The sequence below is a fragment of the Myodes glareolus genome, chromosome 16, assembly GCF_982192425.1.
Source record: "Myodes glareolus chromosome 16, mMyoGla1.1, whole genome shotgun sequence".
In the NCBI taxonomy this organism is placed as follows: Eukaryota; Metazoa; Chordata; class Mammalia; order Rodentia; family Cricetidae; genus Myodes; species Myodes glareolus.
The window spans coordinates 40,683,787-40,710,716 of record NC_142041.1 but is presented as its reverse complement, the minus strand read 5'-3'; the positions used below and the strand labels follow the sequence as shown (position 1 = coordinate 40,710,716).

The window sequence follows — 26,930 nt, the reverse complement described above, 5'->3', positions numbered from 1 at the left end:
AGCAATCGCTGCCACTAGTTCTGTTACCTGGCTAGTTAACTGCTACTCATGCATCTGCTGACTAAGGCTGACTCTGATGATGGATATCCTGAGCTCAGGGCCTGCACAGGACAGGCACATCTGCTGTAAGATGGGTTTGCATCGCCTTTAAGGCTCTTCTTTCCTGAAGTCAGAAGCCCACAGGACTCTGCTCATTTTTTTAAGAGTTAATGTCTTTTAAACACGGTAACAGATAACAGAAGCGAAGAGTAATTCTGTTCCGTTCCTCCTCTATGTGTCTGGGACCTATTGACAGAAATTATTTTATACGATCTGAGATTTTTCCAGATTAGACCATATTGGCAGAGAAAAGCAAGCACACTTAAATCTTTCTCACCTCTTGACTGGTTTTGCTTTTCTACAGGAAAATTTTGCTTTAGATTATATAATGGCCTAATTTTCAAAAGATAAACAAATATGGTTTTATTTACGATCACCATTCCAGTCCCTCTTAGTGCTAAGGCTGGAGAACCACTGTCTGGGTTCTCAAGATGCTGCTGAGCCTTTTCTTCTATTTCTGTTTTAGTTCTGAACATAAATCCTAATACACCATCTCCCTTTTACACTCCCATGGATTTTATTTCTGAATGTTGTCCCTAGGACCAAGCTGGCCTAATGTGTTAACGACATGTTGAGCTTTTAGGACTTACTGGGTTAATTATATTTATTTTTCTGTACCTCTTACGAACTAAACCTAATTCTTGATTTCTGCTTCCACATTGACTGTCCTCTGGCTTTAGGGCTCATTGTTTGTTTTAAACATTATCATTCTGTATTGCATTTTCTTTCATTGCTTGTTGAAGTTCTCACAATAGGCACAACCCTTGCACATTTGGATGAAGATGAAGCTGATGCTATAGAACATAATGGAAGCCGATGAATGTCATATGGTGCCAGCTGGGCTGAAGCTAACCTCTCAGGCGCATTCTCTGGAATTGAGGATCAACACTCCCAGTGTCTACAGCAAAGGAGATTTGTCTTCATAATACTGAACTTGCCTTTTAAGGGAAACATTGTTTTACAATGATAAGGCATCCATATGTTTCTTAGGACTGAGATAAGCCCTTTGTAGTCAATAGACTATTGCCACAATGATGGGTGCTAATCCCAGGTCTGCAATGGTTCACAATGTCTACCATGTAGTTACTTTCAAGCTTCATTCATCAGATAATTTTGCTAAGAGCTATTCTGAAGTAATGCTAGTTTTCATGTGGTTATTGTCTGAGCAAGCCTTTTGATTTTGTTTTCAATATATAGCTGGGCCCCTACTTATTTTGCTTCTTATCAATACAGTCGGCCCCTGCATTTTAAATCACCTGGTGCAACCTATGAAAGACAGGCTTTTAGTTATCCAGACCCTGGTCCTGACCCTCCAATATCAGCAACTGAGACAATAGGAGACAGAAATACCATGATCAGTTTGAGTTAAAGAATTAACTCCAGTTATAAGAGAAAAATGGGGAAATGAAGGACCCCAACTTCATTGGGGTCACAGTTAAAACTATGGTTTTAACTTTAACCACAGTTATAACGCTCTGCAAAGGTTTTCAGATAGCAAGCTCCATTAAGGCCTCCGGAGTCAGGACCTCCAGAGTGCTGAACAAATAACAGGCTTAATTCAAGACCTCCAGAATGCTAAAGCAAAGACACCTGAGATTAGAACGAGGACAGCCTTATCTGGCAGCAGGACAGGAGATTTATAAACTGACATGAGTAGGAACAAAGACTTCAAGGGAGGAAGAGAGGATTGCGAGGCCTGAGTCACGTACAGAGCAAGGCTCGTCACAAGCTAGGGGCTGTGCAAATCAGACATCGAGTCGCCAGCCAAGCTAGGAAGGCAGGAAGAGATAAGAAAAACAGGTAGCACAACCCCCTCCTTGGTATCCAGGTGGGTCTGGACAACCCCCTCCTTGGTATTTAGGTAAAAGGTCAAGAATGTGCCACTCAGCTTAGCCTTATTTGAACTGACCAATGAAATGAAAGCTTTTCTGCTTCTGTACCCGCGCTTTTGCTCCCCTATAAAAACCCCTCATCCCCAACCTGCAGGCGCGCAAGCCCTCCGAGAGACTTGTCGCCCGCAGGCACCTGTGTATCTCCAATAAACCTCTTGCAGTTTGCATCCGGCTGCGTGTTTTCGACTGATCTTTGGGGCGCAGGGGCCTCTCCCGAGGGAAGACGCCCCAGGGGAGTCTTTCAAAGGGGCCTGTGAGTAAAATGTTAGCATGGATTCCGATCAAACCAGCTATGAAATCAGGAATCACTGTCCTTTTTAACTTATCATTTACAAGCGTATCGGAGGGCTAGTCAGGCATAACTCATTTTTAGATGAAGCAGAGCTAGTAAAAGTTTGTGACAGACCCCAGTTCTGGGGAGCCACTGGAAGTAGCCCTATAGGAAACATTATGGCCAATATTATTAGGACGGGAATTAGAAGCCAGGGTAAAGGTCATGACCACCAGAACTAGCGTGCCGGTCCCACACCAGTCGACGGCAGGTACAAGGTTTACCCCATTCACCACAGACTCAAATGCTAGTTAGAGTGGGAGACATTAAGGGCAGGGCAGTTGCTATTTGCCTATTGCTCTGGACACTGAGAATGTGAATCCAAATCTCAGATCCTCCACTGGGCAAGAGAAGCCATTCCGTCATGTGAGACATGGGGCCTAATTCCTCTGAGCATCCCGCGAGCTCCGCGGACGAACCCCTGAAGAGCCGAGGGGAAGACGTGGATGCCGCCAGTCTCTACAGGTCGCGCCACGAAGCGCCCGCCACGTCAGGCCGACCTCACAGAGCCGGCGCGGGCGGTAACGCAGCGGCGCGTTGGCTCTGACGTCATCCCCGCAGGCCGTCCGCAGCCCGGCTCCCGGCTCGGCGACGCCCCGGCGCCCGGCCGGCCCTCAGGGAGGCGGACCCCGCGGCCCGGCCTCGCCTCGCGCCTCGCCCGCGGTCGGGCCGGACTGGGCGGTGTCAGCGGAGGCCCTCGGCAGGCGCGTCCGCCGCGCGACACCCGGGCAGCCGCGGCGCCGACGGGAGCGGCAGCGGGAGACCCGCCATGGAGACCCGCTACAACCTGAAGAGCCCGGGTGAGCGGGGCTGGGGCGGCTGGGCGGCCGGGCGGGGGCCCTGGAGGCCCGGAGCGGCTCCTCGGCCGGCTCGCGTACCCCCGGTTCTCGCGGCTACTCCGGGTTCGCGCTTTACGCGAGGCCGCTGCGGGTCCCGGGGTGCAGGCCGCAGGGCGGGGCGGCCGCTGCGGAGCCCCAGACCGGCTGTCGCCCCTTGGCTCCTGACCTCCCTTCCCTGTCCCTGCCGAGTGGAGCTGGCGACGGTCCTGCCAAGGGCAGGTGTACAGGCGACGTCAGCGGGAAGTACTGATCCTGTCCCTCCCGGCTGTACTCGCATTCAGGACCCTCTCCGCCGCTGCCGAGCAACTTTCGTTAGGTGTTTGACTCGCGTTTTGAGGGATCTGTCGTTGAAATATCCCATTTCAGTGTTTGGAGAAGAACAGAATTATAGACATTAAAAAAAATGTCCCGTAACTGAACTAGTTGAGCTGTGTACTTCAGAATTCATGATGATTTGATGGAGTGGACTGCTAATTGGTCTGAATTCACACGGAGAATTTCTTTCCTTCATTTAGACAATCCCGGCCTCCAGTTTTGTTTTTTGTTTTTTGTTTTCTGGTGCATTAAAAACAATGCAAAAACCAAAAACGTCCTACCCACCCAACCAAAAAACAAAAGCGAACCCCCCAACCATGATCAGTTCTCTAATATTAAGGCAGGTGTGACATGTGTTACTGGATTCCATAAATGGTATTTATTCTAAATATACCCTGATAATTAGGAGAAGAAACCCCGTTAGCTCTGAATAATAAGCTCAGGGTATTGATTCTTGAACTAGAACCCTTGCCGCTGTTTTTGTGTTTTCTTTCCCACGCCGTTTCCCAGTTTGGACTTTTAAAGTCTGACACCCATATGGGATATTGTGAATCTTGGATTAAAAAAAGTTCAGACTATAGAAATGAAAAGCCCGGGGATATTGACTGGACAGAATGTTGTCAGCTTGAATACTGACAAGCAAGTGTCTTTCAGTGACCGGTTGTGGAATCCGCCATATTTTAGGAGATTCATTTAAAATTGGCCATGCCTGTGCAAGAATGACATTTACACAGCTGATCCTCCCCTTACCCCAGACAGGGTTTCTCTATGTAACAGTCCTGGCTAGCCTGGAATTCTCTTTGTAGACCAGACTGGCCTCAAACTCGCTGAAATCCACCTGCCTTTGCTTCCCGAGTGCTGGGATTAAGGGTGTGTGCCGCCACACAGCTGAATTTTAATGGGACCGCGTCTTCTGTCTTCAGCCCATCACTTACAACCTAAAGAATTAAAAAGAGTCAGAGAAAGTAGAAATGCTTAAGTGTTACCAATTTGATGCCAGAATGGTTGAATTAGTTGGAGTTTAAAACTAGAACTGTGGGTCTGGGGAGGTGGCTCAGTGGTTAAGAACACTGACTGCTCTTCCAGAGGACCTGGGTTCAATTCCCAGCATCCATATGGCAGCTAACAACTGTCTGTAACTCCAAGATCTGACACCCTAACCCAGACATACATGCAGACAAAACACCAATGCACATAAAAATAAAATCAATTAATTAAAAAAAAGTAGAACTGTGGTGTTGTAAGTTGTGTGTACTTCCTTAGTCACACGGTTGCTCTAGATCAGCAGATGTACGTGGGTGAATGTCAGAGAATAATGCCTCGTGAAATGTTGTCAGGAAATTGCTCAATCTTTTTTTTAATGATTTAATTTATTGATTTATTTATTTTTAATGCGAATTGTTTTGCTTGAATGTATGTCTGTGTGAGGGAGGGTGTCAGATTCCCTGGAACTGGAGTCAGTTTGTAAACTGCCATGTGGGTGCTGGGAATTGAACCGGGGTCTTCTGGAAAAGCAACCAGTGCTCTTAACCTCCGAGCCGTCTCTCCAGCCCCAAATTGCTCAATCTTGATAGGTTATCGTACTCGAGATTATGATAATATTTAAGCAGCTTTGGAAATCAATACATTTCTAGCTGGGTGTGATGGGATGTGCCTTTAATTCCAGCATTTGGGAGGCAGAGGTAGACAGATCTGTGTGAGAGGTCCAGCCTAGTCTATATAGTGAGTTAATAAATTTACAAAGTATGTTGAGTTTTGGTTGACTTTTATATCTTTTTATAAATTCCATTTTGTTTTTAGTTTCCTCAAAGGTGATGGTTTTAAAAAAATCTTTCCTGTTGGTGTAGACAATTTTGATTTAATCGAGAAGGTGAATTAGATGAGCCATAAGACTCATTAAAATACCGAGAAGCTTGGTGGTAATGCTTGCTTTGTTTTAGTCTCAGACCTTCGTTATTTGTAGATTAATGGCTCCGTGAAAGGAAGTAAACATCTCATTTCCTATCTGCTGGTGTTGGATTATCTCCGCCCTCTGTGTTTTAGTGTTTATGTATTTAGTGTGCGCGTCTGTGTGTGTACGCCCCAGGGCACTCAGGTGAAGATAAGAGGATGTCTTGCTGGAGTCAGTTCTTCCCTTCCATCAGGTGGTTGTCAGGCTTGGTGACAAGTGCTTTTACCTACTGAGCAACTCTCTGGCACATTTTCAGTTTTGTTTTGTTTTTTTTTTTTTTAAAGTAAACACATTCACAGTGTCTTTGTAAGCAAAAACATTAGTTCTTACGGGAAGAGGCAATTGGGAGCATCGTTTAGGACTCAGGTTTTTAGTGCACCTGCCTCCTGAAATTCACCATGTCTTGGGAACTGGCTATAGTAAGATAGGGACTTCCCAAGGGAGCTGATGTTTGGAAGGCATGGCCTATAAAAGATCCCTTTATTTGTATGTTTCTGGTCCTAAATGTAGTGTAAGCAGTGAACTAGCTGGGCGAAAGAGGAGAGCAGATGCTGGGACCATGGAGCCTAAAGTCTTGATCCAGAGAGACCAGATGGCCTCCATAAACGGCTTAGGAGTAGGAATGCAGCTGTCATCCCCTTCCTTAATTGATGTTGTCTCCCACAGTCAGAGAGCTCTAGGAAATAATCTTGCAAGGAGAGAGGAGCAGGGGCTGAAGCAAGAGACTGTCAGGAGGAACGAGCCGCTCTAGCCTGGCAGCTCTTTGTACCTTGACATTCCGTAGAGACACTTCTCCTTAGGAATCGGTATTTTTAAGTGGTTTTAAAACAGGAATGTGATGGTTAGTTTCTATCTGGATTCCTTTGCTGTTGCTGTGATAAAATACTCTTGACAAAAGCAGCTGCAGGGTGATTGCGTTTATTCTTGGCTCACAGTCCATTGTAGTGGGGAAGTTGTGGCCGCAGAAGCTTGAGGCTGTAGTCACATGGCATCTAAAGTCAAAGTGCAGAAAGTAATGAATGCTTATGCTTCACTCTCTCCTTCTCTCTCTCTCTCCTTCTCTCTCTCTCTCTCTCTCTCTCTCTCACACACACACACACACACACACACACACAATTACATGTGTAGGGGTATACATACGCACACGCACACACAGACACACACACAATTACATGTATAGGGGTATATATACACACACACACACATACAGACCAGGATCCTAGCTTAGGAAATGGTGCCATCCACAGTGGGTGTGCCTTTCCACTTCAATAATCAGATCAAGATAATCTATGGTCATAACTAGAGGCTTACGCCCCAGGTGATTTTATGTCTCATCAGATTGACAGTTGAAATTAACCATCATAACATTGGGTTGTCAACTTGACAGTATGCGGACTACCTTGGAGATGAAACTCTGAGCATTTCCTGCGAGGGACTGGATTATATAGATTAGACCACCCTTAACTGTGGGGCACCATCCCATGGTCTAGGGTTCTGGACTGAGAGAAAACATGAGCCGAGTTCTGGCACTCATCTCTGTGTTCTCTGACTGTGGATGTAGTGTAACCAGCCAGCTGCTGCATGATCTCCCTGTGAACTAACTACCTTTATAGTGCTTTTGTCAGTAGGGGAAGTGATAGAAGAGGGCTTTTATTATATTTGTACTGGCTGGTTTTATGTCAACTTGATGCAAACTAGAGTTTGTATCAGAGAGGAAAGGAGCCTCAATTGAGAAAATGCCTCCGTAAGATCCAGCTGTAAGGCATTTTCTTAACTAGTGATCAATTTGGGGAGTGCCCAGCCCGTTGTGGGTGGTGCCATCCTTGGGCTGATGGTCCTGGGTTCTATAAGAAAGCAGGCTGAGCAAGCCAGTAAGCAGCACTCCTCCATTGCTTTTGCACCAACTCCTGCCTCCAGGATCCACCCTCCTTGAGTTCTTTTCCTGACTTCCTTTGGCGATGACAGCAATGTGGAAGTGTAAGCTGAATAAATTTCCTCCCCAACTTGCTTTTAGTTATGGTGTTTCGTTGCAGCAATATAGACCCTAAGACATCACTGTTATCATCATTGTTAGTATTATGATTGCGTGTGCAGGAGTGCGTGTGCCAAGGTGAATGTGTGGAGGTCATAGGACAACCTTCCTGCTTCAGTTCTTGCTTTCATCTTGTTGATGAAGACTCTTGCTGTTTCTGCTGTGTGCTCTAGTTGGCCTGCAAGCTTCCAGGTGCTTTTCTTGTCTCCACCTTGTCTTACAGTAGTGCTGGCTTTACAAACATGCATGCCACTGAGTCCTGGGGATTGATCAAGATCTGCTGAGTCATCCTAACAGCCTTCAGTCTCCCTCCATTGGCCTCTAGATGGGAGGCCCTGACCTTCCACATTGACCTTTTCAACCAGAACAGAGAGGGATTGGTTTTTGTTGTTGTTTTAAATCAGTGTTGAATAAAAAGGTTTTTTTTTCTTTATGTCAAATTCATTTAAAAAACATTGCCAGTCACAGTTCCAGATTCTTTGGACGAGAAATGTTGGAAGACTTTAACATTCATTCGTTGTATTTTTATACTTTCTGTTCTAAGCTCTGAGGAGGCCATAGTGAAGTAGAGCCTTCCACTACTTAGCAGGAAAGACAAGGGCTAAACAGGTACTGTAGGTACAGTGTCATGACAAAACATAGCAAGAGACTAAAGCTGGTCCCAAGGGCAGTGGTTTCTCAACATGACTGGCCATTAGGATCATCGGAAGAGGATTCCTAGTCGCTGTCTTATTTCAGACACTTTCATTTGCCCAGATGAGAATCTCTGGTCCCTCTGGGAAGGACAGGTAAGTATCAAGTGGACCTTTCTGAAGAAATTGCTTGAAGGTCAGGCATGGCAATACACACCTTTAATCCCAGTGCTCAGGAGGCAGAGGCAAGTGGATCTCTCTGTGAGTTCCAGGCCAGCCAAGGCTGCATAGTGAGACCCTGTCTCAATAAAGCAAAACCAAAGTGAAATAAGACAATAATAAAAGGCATTGCTTATGTGTGGGAGCCAGTCTAGATGTCTAGATGGTGACAGGTGCCAGAACAGCTTTTTCTTTTTTTAAAGATTTATTTATTATGTATACAATATTCTGCCTCCAGATATGCCCGCACCAGACCCCATTACAGATGGTTGTGAGCCAACATGTGGTTGTTGGGAATTGAACTCAGGATCTCTGGAAGAGCAGCCAGTGCTCTTAACCACTGAGCCATCTCTCCAGCCCCAGCTTTTTTTTTTTTTTTCACTTTAAAAGACCAGGCTGGCCTCTGAACTCTGCTAGCCTCTGCTTCCCAAGTCCTGGGATTAAAGGCCAGAACAGCTTTGCAAATGGAAGAAACAATAAGTAAGGAGGCCTGGAATAGAGAAAAGGTAGGGTGTATCTGAGAAATGAACAAAGTTGAGTGTCTAGAATTTGGAGGGAGAGGTTGTGTCAAACATGTATGTTTGTTTCTACCAAAGATGTTTTCATAACTCTAAGCTCCTCGATGCCCTAGAATTTTATAATTGTAGTTGCACTTCTATTTCCTAGTATTTGATAAAGTGGATGAACTCGCTTTAGAGTAGTAGATGGAAAAGAATATTAACAATTATGAAGTAGACAGTTTTTGTTGTTTGAAACAGTCTTGCTGTGTGGCCCAGGCTGGCCTCAAACTTGAAATCTTCCTGTCTTGACCTCCTGCATTCAGGGGTTACACGTGTGTGCTATCAATCCTGGCTAGAAACTTTTTTAACCTAGATTAAAAAAACCCTAGACCCAGGCAACATTGTATGAAAAGCAGCACCAGATTGATCTGGTTTTGTGCGTGGGAGTTGCTTCCCCGTTAGCCTGTGTCTCCCACACTCTAACCTACCTTTCTCTGCCTGTTCCTACCCATCTGGAGAGCTACCTGCTTTTTGTTTTTAAGCTTCCTGATTTTCTTTCAAGGGAAAGTAGGTAGATACCTGACCTCTGTTTTCTTCTGTCTGCTTTCTGTAGACTGGGGTGTCCTTGAACTCACAAAGATTCACCTGCCTCTACCACCTGAGAACTGGGATTAAAGGCTTGCGCCACCACACCTGGCTAGAAAGGTTTTTGTCAGCCTGTGCCAATCACTTGGACAAGTATGTTTTAAATATCTCCATTTTATGCATTTTCTTTTAGCTGTTAAACGATTGATGAAAGAAGCGGCCGAATTGAAAGATCCCACAGATCATTACCACGCTCAGCCTCTGGAGGTTGGTTTCTGTTTCTGTCCTGAGGACTGCAGGACTTCAGTGTCCATTGCTCTGAGTGCTGATGTGTTTCGAGGTTCTCATTGATGTACTTTATTCTGTTTCATGAGTGTTTTATTAGCCTTTTGTCTGGCTCTTTTGGCAACGCAACTTAGGGATTCTGTCTGAATGAGGTTCAGATGTTAACCTGGTGTTCAGTTTGGAGGGAGGGAGGGGCAGTAAAAACCCCACACACTGCACTTTCAGGAAGACTCAGACCCTTGTGGGGTCTCTGCAGCACCTGACATAAGCATCTCTTCCTGCTCTGTCTGGAAGGAGGGTGCTGACTGTGCATAGTTGGGTTTTCATGGTAATAGAGAAGAGATAGTTTGTGTAAGAACTTAGTAATGTACAATGACATGTAGCTAGTCTGTTAATATTACTAGTCAGTTATACATAATGAAAAATACTTTTTAAAGATTTATTAAGACAACTTAAATATATATATACTAATGATTTGACTATTTCCACTAATTGATTTTTTTGAGGCATTAATTTCCAGCTTAATTAAATGAATCTTATTTATGAATATATAATTTTTAAATTTAAATTTTAGACCAAATTAAATATTTGGTTAAAAGAGATTTCATCTTTTATGAAACATAAAATTTATGTTAAATAACACCTTTTAGATTTATGACTTTTGAGGCACCTTGAGCGTTAGAGGCTCAATTATAGCACTATTAGGAAGCATTTGATTTCCCTTGCTTGACATTTTTAAAATGTTACTCTTAATAAAAATGATAAAATATTTTAATATTCTTGATCCTGTGGATTCTTGTTTTTGCTTAGGATAACCTTTTTGAATGGCACTTCACAGTTAGAGGGCCCCCAGATTCTGATTTTGATGGAGGAGTTTATCATGGACGCATAGTTCTGCCACCAGAGTACCCCATGAAACCACCAAGCATTATTCTGCTAACGGTAAGAGTTCTTGGCATTTTACAATGCTTGTGGGTAACTTCTCCAGTTATCTGCAAATGTAGTCAGTATATTTATAAGAAATGAAGTAGAATATTCTAATTTACCTTCAGCACCTAGGCCATAAGAGTACAATAATTTCTCCTCGGATTAATCCCGAGGAAGCTGTTGTATCTGTGAAGCACTGCTGATACTGGTGAATGCATAATGTCATAGCGCAGTTGTTAGGACTCCGTGACGTGCCGCCTGGACTTGGTGATGCCGAGTGCAGATCGCGTCAGCTCCAGTTTCCCATCCGTCTCACACCATTTTCATGAGTTTCCCCATATTTGCAGTGAGCTGTAATGGCCATCTCACTGAATTGACGTGGAGAGGAAAGATTGGGATCTGTGATAGCTCTTAGAATAGGGCCTGCCACAGACACCTTAATAAATGCTGTTTATTTCTGTTTGTGTCTCAGAATTTCTACCTTTCTGTCTTCTTTTCATGTGAAAGAAGAACATTGGTATATTAACTCTCTGGATTGCTAAACTGTCCCATCCTCACTTAGGTTTAATTCTTTCCTAACCATGAAAAATGCAACACGCACACACACACATACATCCATACACGCACAGACCTTTTTGTTGCCTTGTTTTCTCTTTGATGACCTTGCTCTTGTGTAGACTATTGAGTCGTTTCACAGATGTTGTCTGTTGAAACTTGCTTTTTCTGCTTACCTAAGAACGGCCACAGCTTCAGTCTGCATCCTGTTCATCGAGTCTCCTCTGACACAGGTGTTAGCTCCAGCTGCGCTCTGGAGAGTGCAGAAGGTGCTTGTTTTAGGGTCAGCTGGCCAGGACCCTGAGCAGTGTTCTTTCCATTCCCGCCTGGAGGCTCTTGATTATCTTTGTTTCTGTCTGATGGAATGTTGTTTGTGGCAAGTACAGCCACATCCTAAAGTTCCAGACATCTAGAAGTTGCTCAGCAAGCACTGGCTGATACTGCTACCTGTTGATGTTGGTATGAAGGCTGGGGCAGCTCTTTAGGCTCCCATGTCAGGACTTATTTCAGTTAACTGGGAGAAATAAGTAGTCTGCTGTAGCGTGAATAATAAAAACCCAGAGACAGGTACTGGAATTCAACCTGAAGATCAGAGAAGCAAAGCAGCCAAGCCACTAGAGAGCTCTTATCTCTATGAAATCTCTAGACTGATAGAGAGCAAGCTCCTGTCTCATCCCGCCTTATATTCCTCACTAGTGCTGGGACTAAAGACTTGTACACCACTGCCTGGCCTCTGTGACTAATTAGTGTGGCTGCTGGGATTAAAGGTGTGTGCTACCGAGTGCCTGGCCAGTGTATGGCTGACCAGTGTGGCTGTTTTGCCTTCTGATCTTCAGGCAAGCTTTACTTATTAAAATACAAATGAAATATCACTACAACCTGGAGAAAAGAGCTGGTGTATGTGAGATGTGAGAGGGTGTTGTGTGTGTGTGTGTGTGTGAGAGAGAGAGAGAGAGAGAGAGAGAGAGAGAGAGAGAGAGACTACAGCTTGGAGAAAGGGGCTGGTGTGTGTGTGTGTGTGTGTGTGTGTGTGAGAGAGAGAAACAGAGACAGACTGACTATAGCTTGGAGAAAGGGGCTGGTGTATATGAGGGTGTGTGTGTGTGTGTGTGTGTGTGTGTGTGTGTGTGTTGGGCAATAGATAACAGCTTTTTACCAGTAGTTAACCAGTGGATCAGTTGGATTTATCACACTGAAAAGGAGTCCTGTCCTCGTCAGTAGTCGGTATTGCCTTCTTGTTCACTTCCTTTCTTAAAAAAGTCACTTTCAATTTTGATTGAGCAAATGTTTACTGAACATGATCCATGATAAGGCAGGACTGAGTCAGCCTCCACCCAGCGGTGCTTCTGCCTTTTTCCCTCACCTCCTTCAACGTTGTGGCTACTTCACCTCTCAGGATTGCAGCTGCTTCATGTTCAGTGGTCACCTCTGAAAAGAGGTGTCAAGAGTCTCCATCTTTTACTGATATCAGCATGCTTCTATTTCTGCCTACCTGCTGATGTCATTGGGAGCTTTCCTATAAACCATCAGTTCTGTGTCCAAATCAAAGTCATGGTCTCCACTCTTCATTTACCACGTTCTATCTAATTAAATGGCATTAACCTTCTGAAAAACTGCTCCTGTCTTAAAGCCTCCTCCAACATGTCGGGTGGCCTGGCCCCTATGTGTCCTCTCTTTATGCAAACCTAGATTGTAGTAGGCACAGGGCATAGCATCAGTTCCAGTTGTACTGCTCAGTCTCAGAAAGGTGCCAGTGCCCCTTCTTAAAAAAAAAAAAAAACAACAACTTTATTATTTATTCAGCCTTTAACAAATGTTTTTGAATGTCTATAAGAGAACAAAAAACTGTTTATTAGAGTTAAGTTCCTTTAAATATTATCTTTAAAATTATTTATATGTAAATATGATATGTATTTGTTCCTGGAAAGCAGAAGGCATTAAATAGACTTTTGCAGTTTTTAAAATACGTTCTTTATTTCTAAGGCTAATGGGCGATTTGAAGTAGGCAAGAAGATCTGCCTAAGCATCTCAGGGCATCATCCTGAAACCTGGCAGCCTTCATGGAGCAGTGAGTATTAGTGAATATAAGCTGCTTATAATACACTTGAGAATAATGATGTTTTGGCTAATATGTGGTACCCTTGAAAAATTAACAAAAATACTTTTCCATGTCTAAGTTTGTATAGAACTTTAGTAACCTCTCACATCTCCTGAAAACCTTCAGATTTTTTTTCCAGAGTAAACCTAGTTCCCTTTAAAATTTTTATTTTGTATTTGTATGTGTGTGTGTACGTGCTTATGTTTGTGTGCAGATGTGTATGGAGGCCAACAGTTGTTGAGGGGTGTCTTCCTTAATTCTCTTCTACCCTATTTTTTGAGGCAAGGTCTCTCACTGAACCTGGAGCTTGCATATTTGTTAGACTTGTTGGCCAAGAGCCTCCTGTCTCTGCTTCCCCAGAATGGGTAGAGCATGCACTGCCCTTTTTTCTTTCTTAACAGCAAGCATACAGGGAGCATGGGTGTTGGAGACCAAGCCTGGGTCCCTGCACTTGTGCTGCTGAGCTGGCTCCTACCCCACCTCCTACCTCAACCCAGCATCTACCCCAACTCAGCTCCTAGCCCAAACCAGCTACTACTACAGCATCTACCCTTACCAGCTTCTACCCCAACCCAGTTTCTGCCCCAGCTCGTTTCACTGAATTGATGTTCATTTTCTGTTTCAGTAAGGACAGCATTGCTGGCCATCATTGGTTTTATGCCAACTAAAGGAGAGGGAGCCATAGGTTCTCTAGATTACACACCTGAGGAGAGAAGAGCACTTGCCAAAAAGTAAGTTCCTTGTTAGGGCCGAGTGGTATTAGTGGTTAAGGATCCAGTCTTAGCATTATAGAAATTCAGCTCTGCAAATTTCCTTGGAGTGATCAGAATATTAAAAAAAACTGATCTCATGATTTTTTTGTAGTATTTTGTATCAGTCCCAGGATTTCATTCCATGTCAGGCAGGTACTCTTCCACTAAGTTGTGTTGCCAGCCTGTTTCATTCGTTTAAAAGTAGTTGATGGGCTGGAGAGGTTTCAGTGGTTAACACTAGCTGCTCTTCCAGAGGACCCACATTATGACTCTAACAGTCTGTAATTCCAGCCCCACAGGATCCAGTTACCTCCCTCTTCTCTGTGGGCACAGGAACACATGTGCACAGACATGCATGCAGGCAAAACACCAGTACTCATAAAAATAATAATAATTAGAAAATAAAGTAGTTGGAAACATCGTACTAAGATTTGGTTCACTCCAGTGAAACAAAATTTCCTAGAAAGCGTTACTGGCCCTCTGTCCCATTTCAGTGGCATCACATGTGGGAAGAGCCACAGCCATTGTTTACATACAGCGGTCTGTAAGACCAACTCCCTGGGCTGTGAAGGAACCCGCTCAATCTTTATAGCAGCCTATGTAGCTTCAACTTATGTAGCAGATATTCAATAGATGATCTGGGATAAAACAAAGGAAATTTTTATTAGGTAGTGATATGGTGGTGATATTGCCCTCTCTTAGTTTTGTTTTTCTATATAGTCATAAAAATTTATTCAATTCAAAGTATCATTTCCTTTCTGGCTGTTCTGGAACTCACTATATAGACCAGACTGGCCTCAAACTCAGAGTTCTGAAATTAAAGGTGAATGCCACCAAGCCCAGCATAAATTATTATTATTGTTATTACTGTTAATTTTTTTCTTTTGATTGTTTACGACAGGGTTTCTTTTCTTTCTTCTTTTTTTAGATTTATTTATTAAGCATACAATGTACTGCTGGCAAGGAGGTTGTAAGCCACCATGTGGTTGCTGGGAATTGAACTCGGGACCTCTGGAAGAGCAGCCAGTGCTCTTAACCTCTGAGCCATCTCTCCAGCTCCACAACAGGGTTTCTTTATGTAGCTTTGGCTGTCTTAGAACTCTTAGACCAGGCTAGTGTTGAACTCATAGAAATTTGCCTGCCTCTGCTTCTCAAGTGCTGGAATTAAAGACTCGTGCCACCACTGCCCAGCTCATAAATTCTATTGTTAATTGACTTCTTTCCGGTTGTATGTTTTTGCTAAGAGATAATTGGAGCTTTATATTAGACCTTTTCATAGACTTTGACTAGGCTCATGGTCTGTGTTCTTCAGGGTGGTATCACAGAGCATAATAGACAGTTTACATAAATATGTTGCCACTGTAGGTCTGAAGCTTTCTTTAGATAACTTATTTTTTAAAAAATGAAGCCTAAGTTTTTTAATGAATCATTTACTTTCCTCAGAACTCAGTTGTTCCCTTGTCTCACGGCCTGGGTGACTATACTATGAAGTTGTTAAGTGCCCTTTTCTTTTAGTTATTCCATATTTTAGTGTCTTTAACACGTTTTTAAAGATTTGTTTCTTTTTGATTTATGTTTATGATGTCTTGCCTGCATGCATGTACATCTGTGCATCATGTATGTGCAGCATCTGTGAAGGCCAAAGAGGGCATTGGGTCCCCTAGAACTCTAGTTACAGATGGCTGTGAGCTGCCATATGGGTGCTGAGAATGGAACCCTGGTCTTCTGGAAGAGCACTCTAGCCGCTATTTGATTATCTTGATAAAGGGGAGTTAGTACTCAGCTGTTTGATTTATGCTCATTGAACAACATTGTTTCCTACCAGATCACAAGATTTCTGTTGTGAAGGCTGTGGCTCTGCCATGAAGGATGTCCTATTGCCTTTAAAATCTGGAAGTGATTCCAGCCAGGCTGACCAAGAAGCCAAAGAACTGGCGAGACAAATTAGTTTTAAGGTATTATAAACTCCTAAACAGATCTGTTTATGTAACCTTTTTGTTTACTGCTGAATTCTGGATAAAAAGGGAAGTAATATAGTTCTATTGACATGAGATTTTTATAAAGAGTGTTTTCTTAATACAAAACGTATAAGCTGCACTCATGCAGACTTTTGGGCATAGTTAAAGCTAGACTGGTATAGGCTGCATTCAGGTCAGCTTTGCCGTTTACTGCTGACATGCCAGACAGTGCTTTACCATCGTGTGCCCCCTTAAACCTGTAAATAATAGTAGTACCTCCTTCGGACTCTGTCAGGGTCTGTTAATCAACACGTATACCACATAGCGCTTCATAAATTCTAGTCTTTTTCTTCCCTTTCTCTTCTCTCCCTCCCTCCCTCTCTCCCTCTGTCCCTTTCTTTCTCTTACTCTTCTTTTATACATTACATCCTGACCACAGTTTTCCTTACCTCCACTCCTCTCAGTCCTTCCCCGGCCCTTGCTCTCCCCCAGATCCACTCCTCCATTTCCCTTCAGAAAAGAGAAAGGCTCTCAGGGATATCAGCTAACCATGTCATAACAAGATACAATAAGACTAGGTGTAAACCCTCATAACAAGTCTGGGCGAGGCAACCAAGTAGTAAGTCCCACGAGCAGGCATAAGAATCCGAGATACCCCTTCCCCATTCCCACTGTTGGGAGTCCCACAGGAGCACCAAGCTAAACAGCCATAATATATATGGAGAGGGCCTAGGTCAGCACCATGCAGACTCTGAGATTGTTGCTTCAGTCTCTGTGAACCCCCGTAAGTCCTGCTTAGTAGATTCTGTGGGCCATGTTCTTGTAGTGTACTCACCACTCCTACAGTCCTTCCCCTCTTCTGAGTTCCTTGAGCTCTGCCTAATGTTTGGCTGTGGGTCTCAGCATCTGCTCCCATCAGTTGCTTGAAGCTTTTCTGATGACAGTTGGGCTAGGCACCAATCTATAAGTATAGCAGAAAATCATTAGGAATCATTTCATTCATTTATCTGTCTGTCTGTTTGGCTATCTATCTATCTATCTATCTATCTATCTATCTATCTATCTATCTATCTATCTATCTTTGCTAGTCCTGTTTGGTTCTATCCTAGGTCTCTGGGCTGTCCAGCCTCTGCTTCCTGGCCATCCAGGCAGAGTCAGGGGTGTGGTCCCTTTTTTGGGCCTCCAGTTGGACCAGTCATTGGTTGAACACTCTCACTAGTACTGCACCACCATTAGCCCAGCACACCTTGTGGGCAGAACAAATAGGAGGTGGAAGGTTTTGTGTCTGGGTTGAAGTCCCAGAGCCACTATTAGAAGTCTTGCGTGGTTATAGAAGATGGCCAGTCAGGCTTAGTATCCCCCATTACTAGGTGCACTCACTAGAATCACCCTTATAAATTCCAGGAAGTTTCCACTGCATTACGTTTTTACATCGACCCTGAAATGCCCCCAGCTCCATTTGTCTCTCCCAGTACTCTGTCCTCACCACTACCCTGCCCTCAGTTCACCCGCAAAATTCTATCCTATTTCTTGTTCTTTTTGGACAAAGTAGGTAACCTCACCTCCGAGATTAACCGCTGTTAATATTTCAGGATATTTCTAATTTTCTACGTATTTTACCCAAATATAAAATTTATATCATCTTTTAATACTTCGAGTAAATGCACTGTGTTTCTGGAATTTAATTAACCCATATTAAGCATATGCTGCCTTCTCCCTCTGACCTGCCTTTCTGCCCTCTGTGCTCCTGGGTTCAGTTCTTGGGTTTTTCTTTCAGTTTTATCGTAATTCCTAGAAGAGGAAGTATAAAGATCTTCCCTGAATTTCTACTACACCTAAAATCTTTCCCGTTTTGATTATTGTGATTTTTCAGATTGAGGAAATAAATACATCCAGCTTATTTGAGTAGTTACAGTAATTAGGTCAACCTGGGACTGTTTACTATTGTTGGAGAAAGCCCAAGCTAGCCTCACATAGTTACGTCAGACTTTTATCTAAAAGTCACCCCAAAGCTTTAGTTTGTGGGATTCTTGGAATTGTAGGTTGGGAACCATAGCATTGCTCTCAGCAGGTAGCAGCCGCTGAGAATGCAGGCTGTCTTGTGCCCTTCCTGTCAGACCTGGCATATAGCAGGTGCAGATGGCCCAAAGCTAGCAAACTGGTGATACAGCTCATATGAAAGGAGCAATGTGGATAACCCAGCAGAGGGAGTAGTTGATTGCTGATATATTTCTTCTTCTAACACTGCTCTTGGGTATATCTTATTTATAGGCCGAAGTCAATTCATCTGGAAAGACTATCGCTGAATCAGACTTAAACCACTCTTTTTCACTAAATGGTTCACAAGACGATTTACCTACAACATTCCAGGGTGCTACAGCCGGCACATCGGTATGGCTCTTGTCCTTTAATACACACACACACACACACACACACACACATGTATACACACCATACCACGTACACACCGCACACACACCACATACACATACCACACACACACATGCACACACACCACATACACACACACACATGCACACACACCACATACACATACCAAATACACACACACACACACATCACACCACGTACATATACCGTATACATACATATACACACATCACATATACACACTGCACACACCACACACACACCACATACACACATCACACACTCACACATACACACACACCACACACACCACATACACCACACACACACACATCCTATATACCCTACACACAAGCATACACACACCCTACATGCGTACAAACACACATTTGTTTGGAGTAAGGTAAGATTCTTCTAGATCAAATACTGAAAATGTTTTATTAGTAGTAGAATTGTAGCCCAACTGCCCCACTAATAATGTTGTTCTAAATACATCTTTCTGGACTTTAGTTTTTTTGTTAAGTGGTGATGGATGAGATAGTTTCTAAGTCCTTTTGTCATTCAGGATGCTTCTTTACATAATGCTAGCCTACATAAAGCATGCATGTTAGCATGCATCTTATAGATGGGAGGTGCTGCCTTGCCTTGGGGTAGTTCTACCTGTCCTCTGGCCACACATGGCTATCTAAGTTTAAATTCAGTGACGGTTTATTGAAGTCAGCAGTGTTGGCCCTCAGGCACACTAGCAAGTCCTAGGCATGCCGTAGCATGTGGTTGGCAGCTCTGTTTAGAAGCGTAGTTGCAGAACTTAAACTCTACGCACGCAGCCCTGTTGAACACTGCCTTGTGTGCAGTAAGTGGCAGGAATTGTTAGATGAAAGAATGAATGTGTCTTATGGGAGACATAGCTCTACCCTGACCTGTTGCTTTAAACAGTGGGTCAGCACAGGTGATCAGAGTATTACTGATTAAGAATATTATTGGATTGGTGCTAAATAATGAGGATTATGAGGGAAAAGTGGCTTGACTTAACATGTATACACGATGAACTTACCTCTCTTGGAATCAGTTTTGTTAAAGATTATTTGACTAGGTAACCACATCTTATGTTTCCCCGTCTGGCTTATAGAAGACGTTTATTGATTTATTGAGGGAGGTGTGCATATGCCATTATGTATGTATAGAGGGCAGAGGACAACTTGTGCTAATTAGTTCTCTTCTGCCATGTGGACCTGGCACTGAACTTAGGTCACCAGGCTTGGCAGCGGCACCTTTATGCACTAAGTCATCTCACATGGCCCTAAAGGACTCAAAGGTTAGAAAATTGAAAATGAAGAATGATCTGTAATAAGTGGGATGAAATAGTTTAGAGTTTTCTTTCAGGGAGGAAAATGGCATATCAGTATGCTTTAAATCCCCTGCCAGGTGTCTTGTAACACTTTCCAGTTACACTTACTTTAGTTACTGTGTCTATGACTTACTGCTTTGATACAGTAAGTGGTCTAGGAAAAATACCTGATAGCAGCTTACGTTCCTCAGTCTATCAGTTCTGCGATCCCAAGTACTAAAGTTTGAGTAAGCTGTTCTATTTTATATTAAAAAGCATTCCAGGGCTGGTGGGATGGCCCAGTGGGTAAAGGTATTTGGCACACAAGTCTGGTAACCTGAGTTCAGTCCCTGGAGCCACGTAAAGGTAGAAAGGATCGACTTCGCTACGTTGTCCTCTGACCTCCACAAGTGTACCGTGGAACCTGCACCCACATACATCATGTGCATGCACACCATAGTAAAGCATTCTGTTTAATATAAAAGGCAAACAAATTTACTCACTGACTATATGACTATAATTATGACTATAATTATTTAGATAGGAAAAATTTTAGCATTTCATCAGTATTTAGCCAATGGTCACTGCCCAAAAGGTATCTGAAATACAGAAACCTAAATAAAACATATAAGCATTTTTGCTAAAGCACATGTATTAAAATATTTGGCATCAATTGATTAATTAATTTTGTAATACCAGGGATCGAACCTAGAGTCTTGTGTGCCTGGAGCCATTTAGAGTGTTTTTTTTCTTTAAAAGACATGTCGTGCTATGTAGTCCTGAAATTTACCAATCCTTTGCCTCAGCCTCCAAGTGCTCAGAATACAATCATGTTTTAATGATTGTTTTCTAAATATATTAATCATACTAATAAGGAGGCTAAAAACTATTCTAAGTAAATTTACAATTTAATTTTTGAACTGAAATCTGGATGCCTCCAAAAGGATATGTTAATAGTAATAATATTAATAGTGATTAACACTTACTAAGTAATTGTGTTTAAGCACTTTATATCGTTAATCCATTTAATCCGTACAGCTGCTGAATTGAACATTATTGTCATTGTACAGATGAGGGAGCTGAGACCTAGGTTAAATAATTGGCTTAGGAACGCATATCTACTAGACAAAGCCAGACTAGAAATAAAGGCTTTTAATTGTTATAATTGTTATATAACCATTGTAATCTATTTTGTTAGTTTTATGGGCAAGATAATCTTCCCTCAAACTAAGGAAAAAATAAGTCAGTAAAAACGTTAGTATGCGTCAGTCTCTTAGGCTATAGTATGAGTGAGTCTCTTAGGCTATAGTGATATTGTCATTGTCTTTTTTTCCTTAACCTGTTCCTTACACCTTTATCCCAACACTTGGGAGACAGAGGCAGGCAGATCTCTGAGTTCAAGGCCAGCCTGGTCTACAGAGTGAGTTCTAGGACAGCCAGGACAACAGAGAGAAACACTGTCTCCAAAAAAACCTGTTCGTTGCTGGGTATGGTGGTGCATACCTACACTCTTTGCACTGGGGGAGGCTGAGGCAAGAGGATCATATATTCAAGGCTAGCTGGGTTACCAGCTGTTTGTTCTCTTTAGGCCTTAGTTCTTAGGTCTACTGAATACATTTATGCTCTTAGCTGAGTGTCAGAAGGATGCAGAAGTTAGACTGTAATGCTTCTCTGTTGGCTGCTGTAACTCAGTTCACTCATTGAATATTGGTTAACTTACTGTGTGGCGTTTGTGATGACATGTCACCATGCAACATTGAGTTTTATGTGTCTGCACTCTTCGTGGGCAGATTGTCCCTTGGAGCCCTAGATTGTACAAGTCCAAGTTTATGCAGCTTTTAATTCAGCATTGGAACTACTTTAAGCTCAAACTCACTAGTAGTTTCTTTATAACTCTGTATTATGGGTTAACTAAGAACATTTAAGAAATACAAAGAATAATTTTAAGAACATTTAAGAAACTACAAAGAACAGTTTTAAGAAATTCAGATTATCTAAGCTTTTTTCCTATCCTAGGGATCAAACCCAGGTTTTTGTGGATGCTAAGAAACTACTCTACCACTACGGGGCATCCCCACACCTTTGTATTTTGAGGTAACCCAAGCTGGCCTTGAGTTCACTATCTTTCGTCTTCACCCTCAGTGCTGCTTTTACAGGCGGGAGCTACCACACTCAGCTAGCACTTCATAATGTGAAAGTGGATGTCGGCTTTCAAATGGAAATTCTGCAAATAACTCAGACCAGTAGTTTCCCCTCCTGTTAGAGTTGTTGCCAGTACAAAACTTATACTCTTAATGATTAAAAAAAGAATTGGGGTTATATTATTTGATTCTTTTAAGTGTTTACGTTTTCCCTATTGGAAAGTGTTTGAAATACCTTGTATTTAATTCATTTTATTCCGAGTAAAACATTCATTCTTATTTCTTGTCTGAAAAAATAAGTTCTAGTGGTAACAGCTACTCTCAGTGAATGTGTTAAAAGGCATTGATGCAGTCGAGCAGGTTAAGGAGTCTGAGTATAGTCCATACATTGTGTGGCTTCTTTGAATGTGGTATTGCCAGTTGTATTATCTCTGAGGCAAATTTAAGATTTTGAAACCCTTGTGTCACATAATTGTCCCCTGGCTGAGCAGTCACTGAGGTCAGCAGAGATGCCGTAGCCAGTGCTTTGGGGGAACATGCTGTACAAAGCAGCACAGCTGAGGTACTCAGGTTCTTGAGGCACTCCTGACAACGTGGCACATCAGCACTGTGTTAAAGATGCTCTTACACTTGTGTTTAGCTCCCTTGTCTGGGATTGTGGGAAAGGCTATGCTGAGTTTGAAAACAAGCACATTTTTACAATAGCAATATGAAGATGTGTGGTTTATTTCCTTACTATGGTTGATGGTGTATGTCGACATGGTAAGGTAATACTGAAGAGGTCAGGTTTATCAAAGGTAGATGACTTGGAGTTACAGTCTTCCTACTCTTTGTAATGGGCAGCTCTCAAGTTGAAAGTGGAAAAGATTGCTTCTCTCCTTGAGTCTTCTGAAAGAAGAGAAGTACCCAGATGCTTGGCAGAAACTGCTGTTGTATCCACCATCTGGAGAGACACAGCAGCGTCTGTGTCTCCTGATAAACAGTCTCCTCCCCCTCATGAGGGCTCAAGATAACCCATGTTTCTGGCATATTCTTCAGAGTTGATACCTAGTCTCAGCATTTTCTTGGCTTTGTCATATTTAATATATCCTTAAACTGTTAATGAGCGCATGTACAATTTTTTTTTTTTTTTGGTCAATTTCAAACAGATTTTTTTACCGTTTTCTAGTATGGAACCCAGAATCCATCTGGAGCACCCTTGCCACAACCTGCCCAGCCAGCTCCTAAGAATACCTCCATGAGCCCTCGACAGCGCCGGGCCCAGCAGCAGAGTCAGAGAAGGTCCACTTCCCCCGACGTGATCCAAGGCCAGCCGCCAAGAGCCAACCATACTGAGCATGGCGGGTCTGCCGTGCTCATCGTCATTCTGACTTTGGCACTGGCAGCTCTTATATTCCGGCGGATATATCTGGCCAATGAGTACATATTTGACTTTGAGTTATAATGCTGGTTTGTGACTTAAGAGCCGAGACTCAGTTGCTTCATTAAACATTCTGCATTGGGTATAACCTAAGGATTGTTTACAAAATGTTATTTTGTATTTACCCTTCATTACTTTTTTATTGTTATAAATTCTTTGTGCTATAGGTAAACATTCAGGCCGTGTCCCAACAGTTTGTCCTGCTTAGATTAAGGGACTGGAAGCCAAAGTTCCTTGTCTATTTAATCTACTTCACAAACAAAATAACTTATTGTGATTGCTCACACCCAAGCTGCTTTCCCATGGATTTGCAATTCTTTTCTATGTAGTCCTTTGGAGTTTTCAGATAAAAGGTGGTGTTTTCACATCCCGAGTATTACTGGTTACTCAGTATCACTTACTGAGTACCCTCTCTAGTTATGTAGAAAAGGGGATGAAGAACGGCAGGGGAGGGCACAGTGCTCACTAGCTTCTTGAAAAGCATCATAATAGGAGACTGGGATTGCCCATTCTGTGATCTTTGTATTTGAAACTTTGTTCAGTGAGAATAATTTTATTTCAGACATTTATAAAAGATCTTCGTTATATTTTTGTTTTTGGATATTACTTGAAGAGGAAAGGCGTTGTAGTCACTTTGATGTGCTGTCATCACCTCCAGTGTGCACACAGATGAAAACAGGTGTTTAAAAAGGTCCATGCCAAGAAATAGTTTGAATTTTCTTTAGTTTTGAATTTCCTCACATTAGGTGAGGACATCATAAAGTTTGACTCTTTGCTCTGCTTTCATTTGTACCTGATGTGAGTTATATGCCCAGCTCTGTAGTCACTATAGCTTTAAATTCTAGGAATATGCATAATATTCAAATATTAATAGAAAATCTCAGGGCCCAAGTAATAGTGGTAGAAGGATTAAAAACAAACCAACTTTTATTTAGAATTGTTCACTAATCAAAACCCAAGAAAGATTTCAATGGAAAAGTTGATCTGTCCCTTAGTGCCAGTCAGTTCCCCAGATGCTGACATGGAATTTGTCATGCCAGTGAGGCCACTTAAGGCAGGATTGCCTTGGGCATGTTCCTTCAGCAATCTTGAGGGAGCTCTTGAGGGGCCTGTATTGCTGATTTAACTGGAAAATATAGGTAGTCCCCAGCTTTTAAAAATATCATGCCCATTTATAAGCTTTTTTTTTTGTTTCTTAAAGACAATATAAATGGTATCTGGGTTCTAGGTCAATCCACAAAGGTTAGTAGCTCATATACATTTTAAGTATGTGTCAGAGCCAGGTGGTGGCGGCGCATGCCTTTAATCCCAGCACTCAGGAGGCAGAGGCCGGTGGATCTCTGTGTTCGAGCCAGCCTGGTCTACAAGAGCTAGTTCCAGGACAGGCTCCAAAGCAACACAGAGAAACTCTGTCTCGAAAAACCAAAAAAAAAAAAAAAAAAAAAAAAATGTGTCAGGGTGTAGTTATAAAGTCTTTATGTGGTTTTAACCAAATGCAATCATGAGTAAGATAGAAAAAGCATACAAAATCATTTTAGAGATGAGTTTAATTTTTACTTCTGTTATGATTTTGGGTCTGTTAACTATTGAACCTAATTTCCATTTTTATTTGGTAGCCAGGTCCTTATGCTGTAGTTAGTTAAATGATTAAAGTTTAAAGTCTAAAAAGCCCAAGAATGTTGTGACCCCCTCATGACAGCAAGGTTACCATTTTTTAAAATTTTCTTGCTGTGAAAAATATATTTTGAGGTCTTAGTTTATAATACCAAATATGAAAAACATTGATTGGGTCAGTGGTCTCCTAGAAGCCAGTAACCCAGAGGAAGCCTGGGTGGCCTTCCCACTGAGGAGAGAAACCCTGCACCATCACCCTGTGCTGAGATGGCCCGTGCGCTAGAGCAGTCTTCCCTCAGTCAGACTGGCAGCTTTCGCAGCTCTGTGGTCTTGCTGTATCTGCCGTGGGCGCCTCTGCTAAGCACTGAGGTTGCTTTGTGATCTCATCTATTCTCCCCTCACTGTTGCTAACTGGCTACCTCCGTATGCGTGTTGGCATTTTTGAGCACCTGATACACACATCAAAGTGGTACAGTTTGCTTCCCACCCATAATGCTATCTAAAAATTGTCTTCCCACCCCCACCTTGGAATCAATGAAGAGCCTCCATTGTTAAAGCCTCGGTTTAGCCCTTAGTCCTAGCGTATGGCCCAAACCATGTAGACACTGCTAGGCACAGTCTTAGGATTCCTGTTTCTCTAGTTCTCAGATTTCAGAACTCACGGCTTCTTCACTGACCAGCATAGCATATGACTGCACATCAAGGTAGTTAAAATAGCATGCTTGAAAATGTGCCTGTTTCGCTTGTAGAGGTGTGAGCCCATGAGCCTTCCAAATCTTCTGTATGTTTGGAGTTTATGTAGCACTTTATTCTTTCATGCTGCTGATTGTTTTATTCTACTGAAATAAATGGTTTCATCAAGCTTCTCAATGAATTAAATAAAAACTAAGTTATTTATTGAGTTTGCTATGAAAATGACAAATTTCCCTCATATTTCAGGAGAATAAGAACTCTGTTTATTCAGCTTTGGTTTGTGAAGAAACATTGTGGTGTCTTGAGAGTGCCCATTTCTATAGACCAGAATCTAAAGCCTCGCAAACCTGTTCCAGGGACCTAGGGTGGCATGCTGCAGAGTCTACATTGTTCTGTTACCTGCAGATAAATAGGTAGCGAGTGAACACACAGTGCCCTTTCCTGGGGCCATGAGAACAAATGTGTTTACCTCAAAGAACGCTCTATCTCCAGACCAAAGAACAGTTCCACCCAAGACGATGCTAGTGCACTAGTGAGTTTAATGGGGTTACATACAGGAGCACGAGGGAATTAAAGGCAGTGACATCGAGGAAAAGGCCACCTCAGCTTGGGTGAGGACCTTGCATGATGACAGGCAGGATTGGAGTCTCCCCAAGCAGTTGCTGCTTCTGTGACCTTGGGATGGGATTTGTCAATCTTGTTTCAGGAGCTTCCTAAGCCTTGTAGGTTTCCTGTATTCTTAAGTCTTATAAGCTCCCCTTATTATTTTTTCAAAGGAGAGCGCTTCAGTTGGAGGGAAATAGCTATACTACACTAGCCAACCAAGAGTAGTGAGTATGTACTGGAACCATTGAGACTGGCAAGGAAGCCGTTCAAACCCAAAAGCTGCCCAGATACCTTTTGAATGGGTGTTTTCAGAGCCTGTGTGACCTGCCCAATAATACCAGGGACTATACTCACAGCTTGTCAAGGTGGTCTTGGCCATGTACTCTTACCTCTTGTCTGTATTCCTTTGAGTGCCATGTCTGGATCTTACACTTCCCTTGTGCTTTTTGTCATTATTTTCATTAGCCACTTCCTAGCCTGTGCAGTTGTCTCTGGATGCTCCAGCCTCGTGCCATTCTTTATAAACAGCCAGTCTTTATTCAGGACTCCTGCTTCTGCCTCTCCCATTGCCTAAGTCCGATTGGAAGCCATCCTGCTGGCATGATCTTCAACTAACACTGGGGCCCTCCCAGTCTCTGAGCTCTAGCCCATGGGCCTGACTCCTCTGTCTTCAGATGAGCTAGCGTTCCAAGCTAGATTATTCATAGCCTGTGCCAAAGACAAAAATTAAGTCAAAGGGAATCATAGACTTCAATGTAAAAACTACAA

At 42.7% G+C, this 26,930-nt stretch overlaps 1 protein-coding gene across 1 annotated transcript; it reads left to right on the top strand.

Moving 5' to 3' along the window:
- Window positions 1–2,966: 2,966 nt before the first annotated feature.
- Window positions 2,967–25,764, top strand: Ube2j1 (ubiquitin conjugating enzyme E2 J1). Its single transcript, XM_085677267.2, has 8 exons — window positions 2,967–3,122; window positions 9,589–9,662; window positions 10,491–10,622; window positions 13,146–13,230; window positions 13,886–13,991; window positions 15,838–15,967; window positions 18,242–18,361; window positions 22,998–25,764. Exons 1-8 carry the CDS (start codon window positions 3,092–3,094, stop codon window positions 23,271–23,273), a joined length of 954 nt encoding a protein of 317 aa, XP_085533393.2. The 5' UTR covers window positions 2,967–3,091; the 3' UTR covers window positions 23,274–25,764.
- Window positions 25,765–26,930: the final 1,166 nt, after the last annotated feature.

Excerpts from the sequence above, each read along its gene's own strand:
- Ube2j1 (XM_085677267.2), top strand. The coding sequence starts at position 3,092 with ATGGAGACCCGCTACAACCTGAAGAGCCCGG. Across the intron at positions 9,663-10,490 it reads ACCACGCTCAGCCTCTGGAG|GATAACCTTTTTGAATGGCA; the intron begins GTTGGTTTCTGT and ends GTTTTTGCTTAG. Across the intron at positions 13,231-13,885 it reads CTGGCAGCCTTCATGGAGCA|TAAGGACAGCATTGCTGGCC; the intron begins GTGAGTATTAGT and ends TTTCTGTTTCAG.